The sequence below is a fragment of the Vigna umbellata genome, chromosome 7 (genome assembly GCF_029865625.1).
Source record: "Vigna umbellata cultivar VRB3 chromosome 7, Vumbellata_1.0, whole genome shotgun sequence".
NCBI classification, from domain to species: domain Eukaryota; kingdom Viridiplantae; phylum Streptophyta; class Magnoliopsida; order Fabales; family Fabaceae; genus Vigna; species Vigna umbellata.
Window position 1 is genome coordinate 8,288,751 of NC_142171.1, and position 19,643 is coordinate 8,308,393.

A 19,643-nucleotide genomic window follows, 5' to 3' on the forward strand; every position below is an offset into this window, starting at 1 on the left:
CTTCTTACTTGTCATATTTTTTTTTCCAAGATGAATAGCATGGGTTTCAACTAAACATTATTTTTCTTAGTCATGTTATTTATTTCAAATTAATATTGAATTTAGTCACTAAAATTTTATATTACTATTACCTTAGTGTAAGTAAATCTCAAGTAAGTCTTTGAACTTTAGGATTATTTCTAAATCCCTAAAATATACCGCTTTCAATTTGGTCTCTATTATAAAGACACTTTGTTATAATAAAAACATTAGAATACAAAATGAAAAAACATGTGATTAACTTTGTGGATTCCATGAACCCTAAAAATCCATATTTTCTTCTATTTTTTAGACTAATGAGACAAGAAGTTATTTACTTATTTTTTTATATTTTGTAGACTAATGAGACAAAATACAACTTTTATGAGTAAGATTAACCATTTACTTGAACGAGAAAATTAAGGATACATACATTGCTCATATATTTAGACAACTGAGATCACAACAATAACATCAAAAGCAGTAAAAAAAAAAGTTTAGTATCTACAACTTTTAACAATGTTAATGGCCAGTGGTAGCAACACTATATATGAATCTTGAACTTTTTTGGAGTCTAAAACAGTGATGTTAACTGACCTCCAAATAGAAGAAGAAACTGTAACTCAGCCTTTTCTAACTTTGTTTCTTCTCTATTCAAATGGCAATCTGATACTAACCCAAGTTAGATATCATCATCATGTAGAAACATACTCTCTCTAATTGTTTAAAGTTTATAGTTTACAAAACATTAACCAATAGGAGAGTTTGTTCATTTCAAAAGAGTGTTGCTAACATTCTCTCATCGTCTGAGGTATTTCTTTCCTCTGGCATCATCTTCAATGATACTGCAAAGGGTAGGTGGAAAATCAACTGGCCACAAAACCACATCATTTCCCCAAACAACCATCTTAGCAAGATGATCTGCTGCTCTGTTAGTTTCACGCCATGAGTGAGAAATTTGATATTTATCAAACTTCTTCAATAGTTTCCAGATTTGTTTCAAATAGCTATCAGCTTTTGGACAATGCTGTTTTCTATTGACTGTCTTCACAACACTCATGGAGTCTGATTCCACCCATATTGCTTTGATCCCAAGGCCCCAGCAAAGAACAAGGCCTCTCCAAATGGCCCACAGTTCAACCAAGAAAACATCTCCTTGAGGCACTTTAGAGACAAAAGCACATATTGGTTCACCCGTATAATCACGAAGCAGCCCTCCAAAACTGGCACTATCTCTGTTGATAGAACCATCAGTGTTTAGTTTTGTCCATCCAAACTTTGGCTTTGTCCACTCACACCATCTTATGGATCTGGAAACTGGGTTGAGAATGTTAGCAATTTGGTTCAGATTCCTTATCAGAACCATACCTTTGATTCTTTTCTGAGTAGAGGATAACAGGTCTTTGCTATTTGTTTCATGGAACTCTACTCTTAGCTCTGTTTCCTTATCCTTGTGTTTCTTCCCTTTGAGATGTGCCCTCAAGCAATTTTCACTGGTAGTACTAATCTGACATAAAGCACAGCTCCATTCCTTCTGAACTAGTTTTTTTCTAGTTATCCTTGCATAACTGCTTTCAGTTCTGTCACAACCTGCACTATCATCCTGATGCAAACAATTTGTTAGGGGAAATCTGTCAATGTCTATTCAGACAATTACACATTAGAGTTAGAGTGAGAAAATATGATGAGGAATGAACAGGAAGCAGACACCTAATTGTAGACTGTTGCATATTGTTCAATGTAGTAAAAATTATATATGAGATTAATCTCCCTTGAGTTGAATACATAACCGAAGAAATATGGATTAAGTCCAAAATACAAATAAAGAATAATAACAAACAAACTAAAGATAAAAGATAAAAATAAGATATTTATCTAAGATATCTAATAATCTAATATATCTAACATTCCCATCAAGTTGGTGCACACAAATCGTATTTACTAAGTTTGTTATAAATATAATCAATAAAAATTTAATGAAAATATATCTTTTTACGTGATACCAAATTATTAATGATTTCCGAAGATGATATAGAAGACAATGAACCAACTCAGGAAACTCTCCCTGAGCAACAAATCCAAGAGATTACTTCATATAAATCTCTTCGTGCAAATCATTATTAAGGAACTCTAGTTGATAAAGAGGTCATTGTTAAATAAACTAACAATTGCAATTGGAGAAAAAGTATATATGGGCGGGTCAGACACACCTGGAAGAGAAGTTAGAAGAGACAGTAGATGAAGAAGCCATGGATGAACAGGAGAGAGATAAACCCTAAAAGTCCAAGATTTTCTAATCAAGGCACGTGAAAGAAAAAGAGGTGACCTTGACGCTTTGAATCACTGCCATAGAGGAGACGGGACAAGCGTCCATGCATGACAAACCTGAAAGTGGAAAAAGAATGACCTCAAAAATGTGAATCACTACCCTGCCTAAGAGGAGATGACACGTGCCACCATACACGATAGAAGAGGGAGTAGATCCACAATTTCAAAACACGCTGAAAGCGCTCAAATGAAGGCATCGTTAACTACATTGTGGTCACTTGGCCAAGAAGATCAAAACCCGTCGTTGGTCGAAATTAGAACTCCAACGATGATGACATACGCTGCTGCTGCCGCCAGTAGCGGGTGAGACAAAGAAAATTATTTTCTGAAATAACTTTAGATTCTAGATACCATGTTCAATACAGTAAAAACTGTCTGAGTTTAATCTTCCCAAGATTGAATATACACATAGAGTAAGAAAATTATTTTTTGAAAGAACTTTAGATTCTAGATACCATGTTCAATACAGTAAAAATTGTCTGAGTTTAATCTTCCCAAGATTGAATATACACATAGAGTAACAGAAGAAATATGGACTAAATCTAAAATACAAATAAAAATAATAACAAACTAATTAATGATAAAAGATAAAGATAATATCTAACAATTTAATATATCTAACACATATAAACAAACATGAAACATAATTACAGTGAACGTTTCCCATGACATTTGCATATTTGGGTTCATAGATAAATTCAGAAATTAGAAGTAGCAAAAAGATGGCTAAAACCTTAATATTATCAGATGGGTTGCAATACTTGAAAGCAATACCTGACATGCTTCAAGTTTCTTTTCTTGTATTTGACTTGGCGTAATTGTCTGATAATAGAAATCAACAAGTTCCTTTTCCTGTATTTGACTTGATGTAATTGTCTGGTCAGAGACATCAAAAAGTTTAGCACCCTCATCTGATTCAGAATCTGTGCCCTTCTCACTGACGATGTTTGATATCTTTGTAAATAGGGTCCAAGAACAGTAGGGTCTAATTAGGAATCTGTAGACACATGGTGCTGCACCAACATAAGGCATCAACAGCAAGACAGTGGCTATGGATTTCAGATGTGGCCACCATGGGAGGCTGTAAAATCAGGAAAATTAAAAATGAGAATAAATTGAAGTAGAAAACCAAAAGATGAGGATATGTTCAAGTATCAGTGCAAGTTATGTTTGGTTCCATGCAGCAGACAGTGATTGTAAGAGGATGAACTCTTACTATGTTTTCTTTCTTTGCTAACTCTACAATCAAATTGAAGAATAAGGGAAGAGGTTAACTTCTAATTTGAGATTTTGAGACATAAGTTGAATAGCAGGAATAAAACAAAATATGCACATTGCAGTAACTTGGAAGGTAAAATTGGAAAAGATAGCATACCAAGAGTTTACATGTTTAAGTATATCAAGAATACAAAATGTTGTAATTAGAGGAAAATCTTCCTAATTAAGAAAATATCTGTAGAATTAAGAAAATATCTATAAAATCTTCTAGCTTATTGTTCAGTATATTTTTTTATTATTTCCTTTTAAAAGATTAAGTTGTTAAGTAAGGAAAATGTAATAGATGTGAATAATAATAATAAAAATCATTCTCCTTTTCAAGTCAAAATAATGTTAAAACTAATGAAGATGTTTTGTGATACCAGCTGAGTGGTTAAAATGAAAAAAAAAACAACTAGGAATTATTTGTGATCACAAAGTACCAACGAAGCTTAAAGGAAAGTTTTACTGTCACATTACTCTATGGAAGAGAATGTTGGACTTTGAAATCACAAGAGGAAAATGTACAGTGACTGTATCAGAGTTAAGGAGAAATGACAAAAGAATGATTATAGTGGTTTGAATTGAAATTATCAGTGAGCATAGTTTAATGATTAATGTAAACTAAATACTGTTTAGATTTTCACAAATTATCAATTGAACTCTCAGTAAAAAAGAAAATACCAGTTAAATAACACTGAAAGTTCCCATTCCACAATTGTTGACAAGGAAAACAGAACCCAAAAAGTAAGGCATCGCTGCTTGCTGGAACGAGAATCACTCTCCATTGCACAAACAGAAACAAACCTGAAAAGATAATTAGGAACCAATCTCAAACACATACATCTGTCATACTTTCAGAATAAAAAGGCTATATTTTTGCCAAGAGAAACATCCAATTTGATTCTTGCAACAATTTAATACAATTAATTTCATCCCCAAAGAGAACAGCGAATACTTCACAGAATTAAAGAGTAATGCAATTGAACAACAAAATGGGGGTATTTTTCCTTTATTGTTCTCATTATCGTATTTACGAGTACTGAGTACCATATACTTACAATGGACAAAGCAAGCTAAATGGAGGCCTGCAGTGTGTAAGAAAAACAAAACAGACACAATCGTAAGAGAATAAGAACATAAGAAAGTGAAACTGAAGTGTTAAATTTGGTTGATCATAGATAAATTTAGAAATAACTGGTAAATGAAGAAGAGAGAAGAGTTGGATTTACCATGAAAGAAGGGTGAATGAGTTGGTTAAGAGAGTGTAAAATGGTTCTTCCCATCCCATTCTTTGCTTCTTAATTTCAATCTCTTTTCTTTTCTTTTCTTTTCTTTTCTTTTTTCTTTTCTTTTCTTCTTCTTCAATCTAAATCCAACAAAGAAAGAACTTTATGGGAGAAGCAACAAGTTCCAACAGCATAGTTCAAAAGGCGAAGACCAAAAGTCAATTTAATCACTGCTGTCTCTTTGTTTCCACATAAACCATCAAAGAAAACGACACCACAAAATACAAATTTTATTTTTAATTCTTCTTACAATTTATACTTTTTATTATAATCGAAATCGTTTTTCTTTTTCATTTTCTTTTTTCTTTTCTTCCCTTTTCCACTTTCTGACTCGAATCCGAAAATGGCGATTTCCTTAACAAAGCAACTTTGTGTTACAAATGTTGCTTGGCTGACACCAATCCAATCATCATAATTTTTAACTTTAATAGCCTATTTTGTCTTCAATTTTAATTAAAAGTGTGTCAAATTGGTCTATGTCAAATTGGTTTTTGTTTAGTAAAATTTGCATTAACGTGGTCCATTCTATTAAATAGCACAAATAATGTTAATTTTCTTTTTCTCTCTGCTATGCTCATTTTCTTTTTCTCCCTATCTTTTCATGCTTTTGCTTTCATCTCACTTTATCCCTCTTTCTTACGAATCCCATAACCTTTTTTTTCATCACTACTGCTTACCACTACACTTCCCAATTTTCTTTCTTTCCACTTTTTAAATCCTCTCATGTTTTTTTAAAAGTGTATTAAAAATATTTCTAAAATCCCAACATAAATATACTTTAAATATTCAATAAAAGACAATACAAAATATGAACTCGAAAAATAATGTAACTAAAATAATATAATTAAAATACATTTTATAATAGATCTTCAATATAAACAATATCAATAATACTAATATAACATTACTGTTAATATAAATCAATATTTATTTAATCTATAAAGTACATTGTTAATACATTAATAGTTTGTATTGTATAAATAAGGTTTAATGTCTCTGTAGATCCTTATTTTGGCCCTAGAATCTCAATTAAGTCCTCTTTCTTTTTGTCGTCTCAATTGGGTCCCCATTTTTGTAAAATTGTAACAATTAAAGGCTTACCGTCAAATTGGACAAACGACCATTTAATTGCTCGTTACATGGCATGGGTAGTGTTTTCAGTAATCACAGATGAAATTAAAAAAGAATTTTGTATTAAAAAATAGTATAGGCATTATTTTCTTAAGAATAGAGGAACGTCATAATTGTATAAATCAAATTAGACTAACAAAGTTGTCATTATGGAAGAGTACAAAAAATCATTAGCTTGAAAATAGCTTGGTAAAATTTATTTGAGGCATTTCCTTATGAAGAAGGTACGTGAAGATGAAATTCTCTTGATATATAGATTGAGAATTTAAAACTTAAGTTGATAACTAATATTTTAAGAAAGTTGAATGTCTTGTCCTTGATATAACCACCTTTAACATCATTGATGAAGTGATTATTGAAAAAATCATGTAAACTTATTGGTTTCAATTTAATTTGGTCTTAAGATCCTTGGTGGAGTTATAATATTAGTTCATGATTGTTGAAAATATAAGGATGATTCTAAGTCATATATTAAGTAAAAACGAGAAAGTTAAGTATTGTATAAGAAAGAAGAGCATAAACTACCTTAAGATTTTGGATTAGATGTGGTGTTAATCCTTTATGAGTTGGGTCCATGTCTCATTGATGATGTATCTTCTAGGTGATCCTTTCTCGAAATACACATTAATGGTGTATTAATCTAATGGATCTTAAACCTGATAATGTATATAGACTATGTGTCTTAATGTAACTAACACAACTGCAAAACCAATTCTCTAAGTCTTTGGCTTTTGCCTATATTTATTCCTTGTTTGCTTTAGCCTTTCATTATTGATAATTATACAACTTTTGCCTTTCTTTCTTTTCTCGTTCACTTTCTCTCTTTCTCTTTCTTTCCCTTTGCTAACATGGTATTTAGAGCCTTATGATTTTGACCATGGCTTTCACTCAAAATTCCTAAGTTTTAAATTCTGAAAATTCTTTTACACCCATATTTCAGCCTTACAATTTCAATACTCTCATTTCTCTCAAGCTAGATGATGATAACTACCGCATATAGAAGCAACAGGTCCTACTACCATGAAAGGATTACAACTTTAGGGATTCTTGGTGAATCAAGATTACTCTTTCAAATATCCAACCCCTAAAAATGTCGTCATCGGTATTATTAATCTTGTTTTTCAACAATATAAGCAATAAGATCAGTTGCTTCTCGCTTGACCGCTTAGGTCCATGTCTTCTTCCATTCTAATCAAGATTGTTGCTCTCACCACTACCGCTAAAGTTTAGATAAAATTCAAGATATGTTATGCTTCTTAAAATTTTTCACGTGTTCAAGTTATGAAAATTCATATACACCCATATTTCAACATCACACTTTGAATACTCCCATTTCTCTTAAGCTAGATGATGTTAACTACCACATATGGCAACAATAGGTCCTAACTATATTGAAGGGATTACAACTTCAACAATTCTTGGAGAATTAAGAGTACCTATCAAATACACAACCCCTAAAAGTGGCATTAATAATGGCTTCAATCCTCTTTTTCAACAATATGAATAACAAGATCAGTTGCTTCTCACCTGAATGCTTATGTCCATGTATTATTCCATTTTGACCAAGATGGTTGGTCTCACCACCACCGCTCAAGTTTGGACAATAACTCAAGGTTTATTATGCCTTTGCGCGTGTTAAGCGACTCAAGATTCAACTCTAAGCTCCAAAGAAAGATAAATAGATTGTTGTTTAGCTTTTTAATACCAAGAAGTGTCACTAGTGCAGTGAAAAGATGTGACATTAGTTGTTTTCAATAATTGACAACAATTTAAAAACTGATGAATATTAAGACGAGGTAAAGGGGGCAAGGGGGTTAAGGATTTATGACAACAGTTTCATAGATCCTTGATAGGTTCTATGACCTCGATTGTTTGTAGAATCGCTGCCAAAGGTTTTTTTGCTTCGGTTATTGTTACAATCGATGCCATAGACCCAATTTGAATTAAAATAATTATTTAATTTAAGCATCCTTGGCCTCGGTTGCACCAAGAATCGAGGCCATAAATAATTTTTTTCCTCAATTTTTGTCATAATTGTTGCCTAAGTTTGCGTTTTTTTAAATATGATTCTTATTTTTGTAACATCCTATGTCACAGAAACATACTTGCATATCAAAACTAGTATCCACAACACAGAAACATACTATAATATATTTTTTAAACAAAAACATAATTATAACCCAAAATCAATATAATGTACAAATTATGATATCCTAATATACAAATTATTATATCCTAACAATTACATACTATTGTATAGTTCTATTACATATTTTGCACAAACTTTCCGTATCTAATGAATGGACTTGTTAGGAATTGGAGAAGGAGTCTTAAAGCTCTACACAAAAATACAATGATTTCAATTAGTGTATATGATTTCCAAATAATGGAGGAAAATATTTGATTCAATGCAAATATTACCGTTTCCCAGCCATATGTAATATGGGCACTAATAATTATCATCATCCAATGCATTACGTAGTAAGCACACTCATATGAGTCGGTTTGTCTATTACATTACAATATGTCATCATAATTATAAATAATTGAGGAATATCGTTGGAATAAAACAATTATAAGAAAATATGGACCAAAATACCAAACCTTGAATGTCAACCATCCAAAATTTTTAGCCTTAACAATTGATTTCCCTAATAACATCATATGTGTTGCAATTGAACTATGAAAAAAAAGAATATTTTAAGATACAATTATATAAAACACATTAAAAACCTAATTCTTTACTAGTACGTGTTAATTTATTAGTTGTTATTGGGTCTCCCATTTCTACTCACGGTCCCATTTCTACTAACGATCACATCAAAGTTGTTTCTGATGGATTACTTGATGAGTACGATGAATTCACTAGTGCAGTCAAGGGAAAAGACAGCGGTTATTTTCGCTTATAGACATCGGTTCCGCAACCGAGGCATAAACAGGCGAGGTAAAAAGTCTACCACTTTTTGCCTCGGTTCAGAACCGAGGTAAAAAAGTGTATGCTTTTGCCTCGGTTCAAATGCAACTGAGGCAGTATAGGATGTTCCTCTTTTTACTTTTATTTTCGTGGTTGGGTCTTATGCTTCGATTTAGAGTTCAACCAAGGTAGTAAAAGGTTTTTTTTTTATATATAAAAAATGCTTCATTGTCCAAATAAGCTATCTCCAACTTAATTCTCCTATCAGAATTCATTATCTTCTCGGATTTGCGGCAAAAGAAAAATCTCAAGACAAGCTTTGAACATATATGGTATTTGATTGATTACATAAATTGAAACAATGTACAATTGAACATATATGATATTTGATTGGTTACATAAATTGAAACAATGTCGATTGTACATGCTGGTTAAGTCAAGTGTGGCTGTCAATCCTACGCTTGAGTTGTTTCTGGTGCATGGCCTTCAGAATCCTTTACCTTTTCAGCATCAGATGGGCCAGAAATATCCTTCAGACACTCAATTTCCATGCTGGCTGTGCGGCTCTTTCTATTTCTTCGATCCTGGAAGTGATATAGAATATATGTTTGCCTTAAATTAATAAATCCAATAGAAGTGACTGATGAAGAGTTCATGTAATACCCAGAAACTCATACATTCAAACATGCACATACAAAACCAAAGGATCCATGGCATTCAACATTTAGTAACTCGTAACTAATCATGAAAAGGGCATGCATACCGGCTAATGAATTCTGAGAATAAATTTGGGAACATGTTATTGATTACTAGTCATTCAAAATATCAAGTTCAAAAAATAATTCCACACAGAGAAGAAGCTTAACACACTAGATTACAAAAAGGCTATTGAGTTAGTGTGTACTCCCAATGATTTGTCAGGTAGCAAGGAGCAAAACAAACATCCAGAGTCCCAAATTGTGATAAAAATTCAGATTATGTAGCAAAAGTTATATGAGAAGATAAGACAAAGAATGAACCTCTTTGATAAGTGTCCAAAATTACATATACTGAGCACTTATTTTAATCTCCTTTGATGTATTATGGAGTAAAATCTCATGAAAAGTTGTATAAAATGTATATATAATTGATTTTATATCAATATGAGTGTTTTTGTGTGTTTATTTCGCAATAGAATAAGGATTGGAAAATATCAAAGAGACCCTGCGTGCATCAATAGTCCAGCCAGAGTGCATCAGTGGCCCAGCCAGAGTGCATCAGTGGCCTAGCCAGAGCCCATCAGTGGCCCAACTAGAGGGAGCAGATTGGCCTGCAAAAGGAGCCAGTGGCCCAGCGACCAGGACCCAGTGGCCCAGCGAGTTGACCCTGCTCGCCTAGCAAAAAATCACTTAAGACCCATCTCTTTAAGGATGCGAACCAGAGGCAGAGAAGGCAGTTTTGGAGGGGGAAACTCTCCTAGAGCTCAGGGACGACGGTGTGGAGGTGCGACTTCATTGCAGAAGCTCATGGAGGTCGCTTGGGGCATATGGAAGCATCTCTTTTCTCCTCCTTGGGTCTTCTTTTTCTTCCATCCACCATGTTTGTAAGCTTGAGGTTCTTCCATGGAAATGGAGAACCAAATTCATCTTGTTAAGAATTGATGTAATTACTAGATTCTTGTGTTTTTGTTGAATGATTTGAATATATATATGTCTGCTCTGTTAATTTCTAGTTTCTTGTTTCCAATCTTTAATGCTTTCTTGTAATGGAAACATTCATGAATTGATTTTTGGGATTAATGGGGTATGGGAATGTATCTTGTGATCTATATTTGAAACAAGGGGCCTAGTGAATGTATGAAATCTGGTAGGGAACTTACTACATTAGTTGTCTTAAGATCTTTGTTCTTTAATGCGGATTTTCTTATTAATTGATCATGGATTTGATTGTTAATAGAGGATTTAGGCTTTTCACCTAAGGAATTAGGGATAAAGTAATTTCGATGGTTGACATTAGTAATTAATGGAGAGGAGATGAAACTTTTTATGCATAAGAGTGAAAGTGGTGAAATCTAATCTGAGCAAAGCCGATCCATATCATTTCTGACCTTTATCCATATCTAAGTGTCTTCACTACCAAAGTCCAACCTTTTAATTATGTATAAATTTATGTTTCTACACTTGTTTGTAAATTGATGTTATGTTATTGAGTCTAGATGAGTTGTTAATCGCACAATTTTCTAGTATTACGAGTTTCTTGGGAAAACAATACCTGGTCTTACCACGATTTATTACTTGAACGATTCGGTACGCTTGCCGAAATCGACTAACACTCTTAGAATGGATCAGCTTCAAGGATTCTCACAACCTGACTCATTTTAGGCCTCTTTTCTGCTTCAGGATCAACATACTTAAGTGCAACCAGAAGAGAACGTTTTAAAGCACGTGTTGATGGGTTCACTTCAAGCCTTGAATCCACAACTTCCTCGACCCTTCTCGTCCCCACCATCATCTTGAACCATTCAACAAGATTCACCTGTAATGAGGATAATCAAAATATTATCAGCTCTCGGAGAGGCACTTGTGAGGATCATCTAGTGAGGACTTGGGCATGAGGTTTTCAGCAACATTAGTTGGGTGATGTTGGCCTCCTTTATTAGCCTCTTGATGGAGTCAAACAATGGATGAGTTTGTAGCTTCAAGTAATTATTTGCAAGCAACCCCTCCACAAGCAGACCAAATCCCATCATTGAAATTCAACAGCCCTTAGGGTGTGACTTTGCTGCCACTCCCTCCTTCTTCCTTGGCCTCTTTCCTTCCAACAACATCCTTATCAGTCTCCTCGTCCAACAACTTATTTGCCTTCTTCTTCCTCTGCCTTGTAAGATCAAGAGAGCAATCAATGTCTTCATCCACATCGTCTGCAACGTTCGCGTCGCATCCACGTCCTGTGACATCCGCGTCCTTCGAACCCCAGCGCAAATCCTGCGACATCCGCGTCCACGTCCGCAGCACCCTCTCCAACCTTTTCCACCAAGACCTCAAGCCCCAAAACGATAAACCCCCAAATTTGCCAACGAGAAACTCTGACGCTGCACCACCGCTAAAAAGTCAGAACGCGAACCAGATCCGCCATCCTTTGGCAGTGACGAGGGAGGAGGAAAAGAACTCGCCGCCGTAGCCGTTGGGCTTAGCGATGACAGTAAACAGGGCGCCATCCGTGACGACGGCGCTTCATGAAGATGGCCATGGAAGATGAAAAAGGGGAAATAAATCGGTGAAATCGGTGGAGGAAGGCATTTAATCAATAGGGATGAAGATATTCAATGGTTCAAACAACCAAAATGGGAAGAAATTAGATGAGAGACAGAGGTGAAGAATAGGGTTTGCACGAAGACAAACCTCGAGAAAACGTGAATGAAGATGTGGGAGGAATGGCGCGAGCACTGGCAAGAAGGAGGCAGGCGAGACCACTGGCACCACAGGGGGCGACTCGGCGAGGCAAGAAGTGGTAGTGGTGGACGAAACCGCAGAGGAAGAATGGGAGAGCACGAGGAAGAAGAAGCTGCTTTTTTTGCAAATGAAACGTCTAGACCAGCGTATAGGCATCGGTTGCCTAGCAAAACGAGGCAATAGGCTAGCGTATAAGCATCGATTGCCTAGAAAACTGAGGCAATAAGCCAGTTGTCAGTGCTTCAGGCTGACTTGCACATGTGTATTAGCATCGGTTGCCTGGCAACCCGAGACAATAGGGTCTTTTTAAAAAGATGTCAGACAGAGAGGTTTGATTTGTAGTGCTTAGTGCAGAGGCATAGGTCTCGGATTTTCTACTAACCGAGACTATATCACCATTCCGCCTCGGGTCAAGGTGCAACCGAGGTATATAGCTTTTTATGTTTCGGGTTCTGCGTAACCGAAGCATATATAGCGTGTTAGTAACCACTTTTTTTTTACTAGTGATTTGTTACCACCATTTTATTTCGTCTCGATCCTATTTTTCAAAGAAGTTGAAGCCTTGCTTCTTTATCAAGAAGAACGTCTTCACAAACATCTTCTATACATTAATTTAATTAGTATAAGATATTCTACAATACACAAATATATTTCTATATATATAATTTAAACACAATTCAATATTTTTTTATTAATTATTTAATTATTTTTTTCATATTATTAACCTTTTTGTTGTAATATCAAATTTGCAAATTAGAAATAATCATAATACGTAAATATAATATAAATATTTCATTTATAAAAAATAATAATTATATTATTTATTTCCTAATCAAAATATTAAATATAAAAAAAAGCATCTGACCTATGCGTACGAAAGAGTCTCAAACTAGTTCTTTTCTAAATCTGTTTACCTTTGTTCAACTTGTTTAATTGTTTATTTAAATAGATATATTTGAAAATTTTATTTTGATTACAATTGGACCAATATCCTGTAATAGTTTATAAAAAAAACAATGAATACAATTTATACTAATAGTTATTATTAAAAAATAAAACACTTTTTCTTAAATCTACTACTAAAAATGGATTGTTTTATCAATGTGATTTTAACTCATACACGAAAATCTAGCATATTAAAATTGAAAATATTAGTATTACTAACTAGCCTAATAATGAAAAGAACCTATAATATATTATTGTTCTACAATATTATTTATCTTTTTATCGATCAATTTTCTTAATAAGGACCTGGATTAAATATTTTAAGTTTCTCCCCGTGATCATGAAATCTATTTGATTTCAACGTTTAATGAGCCAAAATGAAAGTCCACTTTCAATCATTTTTAAATGAGTTTGTCAAAGTCAAACCGTGTAGAAACAAATCAACTTATCGACCTTTATTGCTTTAAAATAAAATAAAGTATAATTTTTATGTTGCTAATTTATTTTATGGACTCATTTCTTGCAACATGTAAAATTTCAGAAAATGATACTTTAGAAGTGGTGGTAGTTTAAAAATAGTGAGATTCGATTATTTTAATATTAAATGTGTTATTTATAAATAGTTTTGTTATAAAAGAGTTCATTATTTTAAAACGTACCATACAAATCACTTTTCTAGAATTCTCTACATTCTCTTGAAGAGTTTGAACTCCTGCGTCATCTCTTTGACGATCAAGAGGTACCTAATCGACCATGGCGACAAGGTCTACATTCTTATCCGATTAGATTCAAGAATAAAGTAAGTTTCGACTCCTTTTTCGCTTATGTTCTAAATCTGTTTTAGAAGAATCTGGTACTATTGCATGTGTAATCATCTAAATTTCTAAGGACTCTGTCCGTTTTCAATTTGGTGTTTCGTAGGTTCGTCTAGAATTTCCTTGCATTTCAAGCAATCAATAGAACATTCTTTGAGTTAGGTTGTTTCTTGTGAGGTAAGGGAAGCTAGAACTTTCTTTAGATTATTGGGTTGGGTTTGAACTTAATATATTTATGTAGGATAAAGTGAATTACATGTATTTGAATTAATTGTTCTAATTATGTTTGAGTTTAAATAATGATCCAAGGTGGTTTAATGTTTGAATGCTTGGTGTGATATGTTTAGATTTTTTACTGTTATAATTATGCGTCTTGAGGTTGTATTTGGTTTAAATGGTGATCTTAAAGTGGTTGGAGTAATTGAGAGTGAATTACTTGAGTTTCAAGCTTAAAAGAGAGGTTTTTGTGAGTGAAATTGAGAATTTGGTATTGGAGTGAGATGACAACTGGTCTAACATTGTTATGTGGTTAATTAGGACTTGTTAAAAGAGTTAGATGGTTGAAAGAAGAGGATTTAGGTTCATTGTTGAAGTTTTGAAGTGTATTAGTGGAAAAAGCGGGGGTTTTGAGTAGTGAGAATAGGAAGTAAGAGGCGTTGAATGTTTTGGACAATTAGGAGTGTGTTATAAGACCCATTAGGACTTGTCTAGGCATTTAAATGAGAAAATTTTGTTTGTGTCATCTTAGGGTGAGTTCTTAGAGGTTTTTGGCCAAATTTAAGGTTTTGAATGGTAAGATCTAGAAACAGAGTGACTGTGAGAAATCTAAGATGTGGTTGATTAAGTAAATGGTTGATGAATGTAATTTCATGATTCTCGTGGAGAGGATACATGGTGGTGTATGTTGTTGTTGTATGAATGTATGGAGCTTTGTATTGGTGGTTTATCCTGGCACTCTTAATAACCCCAACTTAAGTAGAGATGGATGGTTATGTCATGGAGAGTAGCAAGAGGTCTTAGCTTGAGGGGCCTTTTTCTAGTTGACAAAAGGACGTTTGAGGACTAATCTTGTGAGTGGTAAGGTGAAACCCATTGGTAAGGAGCAGTAGAGGCTACCACAAGTGCAAGAACCACCATAGTTCGACATTCATATTGTATCCGGATGGTCAAGTATAAGTTTATGGCATGTTGATGGATGTTTATTATGTGTATAATATAATGTATAATGGAATGTTTATTGTGTTATGATGAACTGTTTTACCACTAACTTACCCTTGCTTCTGTGTTGTCTATCGTATGTTGCTTTTCTCTTTGCGATGATCACCTTAATGGTATGAGCTTTGAGATGCAGTCTTTTCAGTTCTTCAAGAAAAAGGTGGGGGGAAATAGATGAGAGGCCAGATAATTCTATAGGTGTAGATCTTGTTTTGTAGGTTTGTTTTCTTATAGTGGTTCCAATATCATATATGTAATATTTCATTTTAGTAGTATTTTACTATTAAAAATGGGATGTTACACATTTGTAAACAAAAATATACTCAAATCAAATTTAGACTATGTTATTAATATGATTTAAATTTTTAATTAAATATGTCAATATAAATTAATCTTGTGACATGAAAAGCTTATTTAAGAAAATACACTAGTGTAGAAAAGGCTTTTAACGTCTGTTATTTTGGGCTTTTTACGTCTGATCCCGACCCGACGTCTTTCTAGGAGACGTTAATGAGACATCGGACCCCATAGTCAGATGTCTATATAAATGTCGGACTACACAGGTCAGACGTCTGTTGTGGGAGCTTTAGTGGGCAACCTGCGTCATGGAATGCAGCTTATCTTCAAGCGCTCTTTGTATTTCCTTTTGTTCTTGTAGTTGTTTCATGAATAGTTGCTCCATTGATCTCATGCTTTGGTTGAGTCTTTCCTCCCACTAAAGATCCATCTTCCTCAATGCATCTTGACTCATGGATTGAGTGTTTTTTTGTGTAGGGCCAAAGTAGTCACGAAGTCTAAGCACACGAGCAAAACTGCACCAAAACGCAACGAAAACGCATTTTAATCAGTTCAAATGAAAGATAATTCATCAAAGATTAATGTAATCGGAGTAATATTAATTTTAAACGGTGCAAAAGTGAGAAATCGAACCTTAAAATCGTAGCCCACAGAGAGAAAACGCGAGGAAGATGATGAATAGTGAGTGCGCGTAATTGCTACCTCACACGCGGGTTTGGTAATAGCAGACCATTAGACGTTAGCTCCCTTGCCTAGCTGACATTTAAAGCATTTAAAAAATTATTTTGGCGCATACTTTAGAAGTTCAGGATAGGGGTGACCGATGTTTAAATGACTATAATTGTCATAGTGGTAGGATCAAACGTCTAAATTGAGTCAAAAATTGACTTTTTAGATTCTGGGTGAGTATTTAGACGTTTGGCCCTCCCATAGCCGACGTCTAAATAGAGTAAATTTTTTTTTTACTTTTTTCGTTTAGTTTTGGCGTCCATTCGGGGGAGCTGATGGACAAATTTATGATCACCAAAATATGATGTCACAAACTTGTTTTTCAATCGGCAAGTATGACCGAATTGTTCAAGTAATAAACTGGTGATAACACTCTAGATTTACATATCTTTCTTTGTTAAAAATCATTTCTTAGATTTCTTTAGTTTTTAATTTCTTAGAATTAGGCTAGTTTTATGTTTTTCTCTTAATTCTTTAGTTTTATAAAATTTTAGTTAAAAATAGGTTTTTAGATGTAATTTTTAGCTTTTGTTAATTAGTAGGAAAATAATAATTTTTTTTAGAAAATCTTTAATAAAAATCTTTCTTTTTAATTGTTAGATTTTTTTTTCTTTAATTTGGTACTATTTTTTTGCAGAGAGGGGCTGGTGCTGTTTGGGCCAAATTAGAAAGTCCAGTGCTGATTAAAATGGAGTGCAGTGTGTGCAAGGAGTTGGGCTGAAGCCCTTTTGGATGGTTTAATGAAACGCAACGTTTCATGCTGCGAGAAAGGGCAAAGGCTGGGAGTTCCCTATACTTCGTGCTTCATTTGTGCAAGAGGGAGCTTCTTTCCCCAAATTCTCTCAACCCCACACCTAGGGTTCGTGTTCCAGCAAAAGAGAAGAACCAGAGTAGTGATTAAGAACACAAGCTACAAGGCCCAAAAGGAAGCCGGCCCAGAAGCTAATCGGACCGGAGAAGCAGAATCGTGATCGGAGGTATGCTGAGCTGGAACGGTTGACGAGAAAAGCCTTTGGAGACCGTTGGATCAAGGAGAAGCTCGAAGCGTCAAAGCAAGGTTTCCCCTCTCCCATTTTTTCTTTTCCCCCTTTCTTTTCTCTTTTCGTTTTTCGACCCTATATAAAGGGGCTTTCACCATGTAAATAGGAGGAGAACACACTTCTTCATACGCTTTCTACCTTTTCATTTTACAGTTCTCCGTTCTAGAGTTTAGGGTTTTATTCGCTTTTCTCATAATAGGATACTGTTCTTGATTCTGGATTTCGCTGATGAGATTCATGGAACCGTGACAATCCGTGAGTTCCTCATTCTTTGATTTCTGGTAAAGTGTTTGTAATTTTCATTTTTCATATTAATAAAGTTCAAATTCGTATTCTCGTATGTCTCGATTTTGTTCTTTGTTTTTGATTTCTGTACTTGTTATGTGTTGAGAAAATGATTTGGATTCTGTAACTCTGAAATTCTATGGTTCCTTTTGGAATTGAATGACTCCACAGTGAGCATACATTTTCGGGATGTTTTCTCGAGTCAGAGATGATTCAAATCGGTTTTGTGTTTCTATTCTGTTTCTTTGCACTCTTAGTTAGGTTTATTTTCTTGTTTTCTTGCATCATTTATCTATTGCAGTGATAATCTTTAGATTTTGTTATTAGACAGTAATAATGCTCATTAGTTTAGGATCATCTTAGTTGCATTTAAGTTCTCATAGTAGTTTCATTTCTATTTCTGTTTAGGTAGTTTAGAGTTCTATTCTCATTGCTTTTCTTTTATTTCAAATTACATTTTCTTTCTTCATTTTTTCTTTTATACAAATTTGATTTCTTTATTCTTTTCTCTTTAATTTCATTGTTTCATATTTCATTTCCCCACCTTACTATAGTAGTTATTAAATAGTAAATAAATACAAGATTTAATTCTACACTTTAGGCTTAATTTTAGCCGAGTCTTTGGATTGATACCTAGGTTGTCCCTATTTTAGGAATTCAACATTCAAATCATCATTGTTAATGCAACTCTCTAAAGTACCTTTCAAGAAGGTTTCTCCCTAATTACGAGTTCATACAATTCCTAGCATTCCTAATAATTAGTTCATAAGTGCAGGAGCTTAGCGACAACCAATATAATATTGGGAGAAATTCCCCGGATCTAGACTTCCCCGTACGTGCCCGTATCGACAAAACCAATAATCATGCATCGAATGAGTTAAACAACGCAAGCATTAAGCAAAGAGGAAAAACCCTAACTAATGATGAAAGAAAGCATAGGTCTTAAATAAAAGATGTAAAAACAAATTCCATATATGAGAGCTTCAAAAGATTACATTAATTCCCCAACAAACATACAGAGTTTAGTTCACCATATTCATGGTGAACCTAGATGAATAACAATGAAAGAATGAAAGATAAAACCCTAGAAAGGTGAAGAGGAAGCCTGAGCATCCAAGATCCTCCTTCAAAGGGGTGGAAGAGAGAGTGTTTGCTTCGTTCCAGCCAAAGACACCTAACCCTAGGAAACCCTAAAGCTTATATATTATTTGTAAATTACAGAAAATTAGGTCCAAGCCCATAAAAGTGCCGCTCAGCAGTAAAGTACCGCTCAGCGGTAAAGTACCGCTCAACGGTAAGTGCGTGAGTCGTTTCTTCCCCTCAGCGGTCATTTTGCCCCTCAGCGGACCTCCCGTGACTTCCTGAGTGCCGCTCAGCGGTAAACTGCCGTTGAGCGGTGACTTCGGCTTCTCCTTTTGCACTTTTTGATGTCTTTTCTGATTCCATCTCTCTCCTTCTTCACTTCTTTCACCAAATTCACCTTAAAACCTGCACAAAAACACTGAAATCAAGCATAAACCTGTCCAGCTCTCTTATTTATGAAAATATGAAGAAAAACATGATTTCAAGGTAGTTTTTAAGTATAAAGGTTGCTTTTAATATCAATTTTAAGTATGAAAATAACAGTTTTTCAACTGTTATCACAACCCCAAACTTAGAAATTTGCTTGTCCTCAAGCAAACAAGATGTAACTCAATCTTCAACCAATTCATATGATGGTTCACTCATTCAAAAATCTTCTTTTTAGATAAGTAAAAACTTCAATTAAACTTATGACCAAGAGTTCAATCAAGATGTGCACATGCTTTAGTGTTTCACAAAGTCAGTTAATACCCAACAAATGCTCTTTTTCATGAATGACCAATCAATTAAGCATGGATGTTCATGTGCTAATGGAATATTTCCTCACTAGGTAAAGTGTCTCACTCAACACACAAGTGTATAAGAGG

The 19,643-nt window shown here is 34.1% G+C and overlaps 1 protein-coding gene across 2 annotated transcripts; it reads right to left on the reverse strand.

Moving 5' to 3' along the window:
• Positions 1 to 428: 428 nt before the first annotated feature.
• Positions 429 to 5,079, reverse strand: LOC148195095 (uncharacterized). 2 transcript variants are annotated; one of them, XM_088094100.1, is made up of 5 exons: positions 4,836 to 5,076; positions 4,665 to 4,691; positions 4,288 to 4,410; positions 3,121 to 3,427; positions 431 to 1,621 (listed from the first exon to the last, which is right to left on the reverse strand). In XM_088094100.1, the coding sequence occupies exons 1-5, from the start codon at positions 4,892 to 4,894 to the stop codon at positions 818 to 820; spliced, it is 1,320 nt and encodes a 439-aa protein (XP_087950226.1). In that variant the 5' UTR covers positions 4,895 to 5,076; the 3' UTR covers positions 431 to 817. The 2 variants fall into 2 exon arrangements, with proteins under 2 accessions (XP_087950227.1, XP_087950226.1); XM_088094101.1 differs by lacking the exon at positions 4,665 to 4,691 and having other exon boundaries at positions 429 to 1,621; positions 4,836 to 5,079.
• Positions 5,080 to 19,643: the final 14,564 nt, after the last annotated feature.

What these genes read in the sequence shown, in the direction of transcription:
- LOC148195095 (XM_088094100.1), bottom strand. Translation starts at nt 4,894, where the DNA reads ATGGGATGGGAAGAACCATTTTACACTCTCTTAACCAACTCATTCACC. An exon ending in TTTAGCTTGCTTTGTCCATT is followed by an intron (nt 4,411 to 4,664) that starts GTAAGTATATGG and finishes TTATCTTTTCAG; the next exon opens with GTTTGTTTCTGTTTGTGCAA. An exon ending in CTTTCAGTGTTATTTAACTG is followed by an intron (nt 3,428 to 4,287) that starts GTATTTTCTTTT and finishes CTGATTTTACAG; the next exon opens with CCTCCCATGGTGGCCACATC.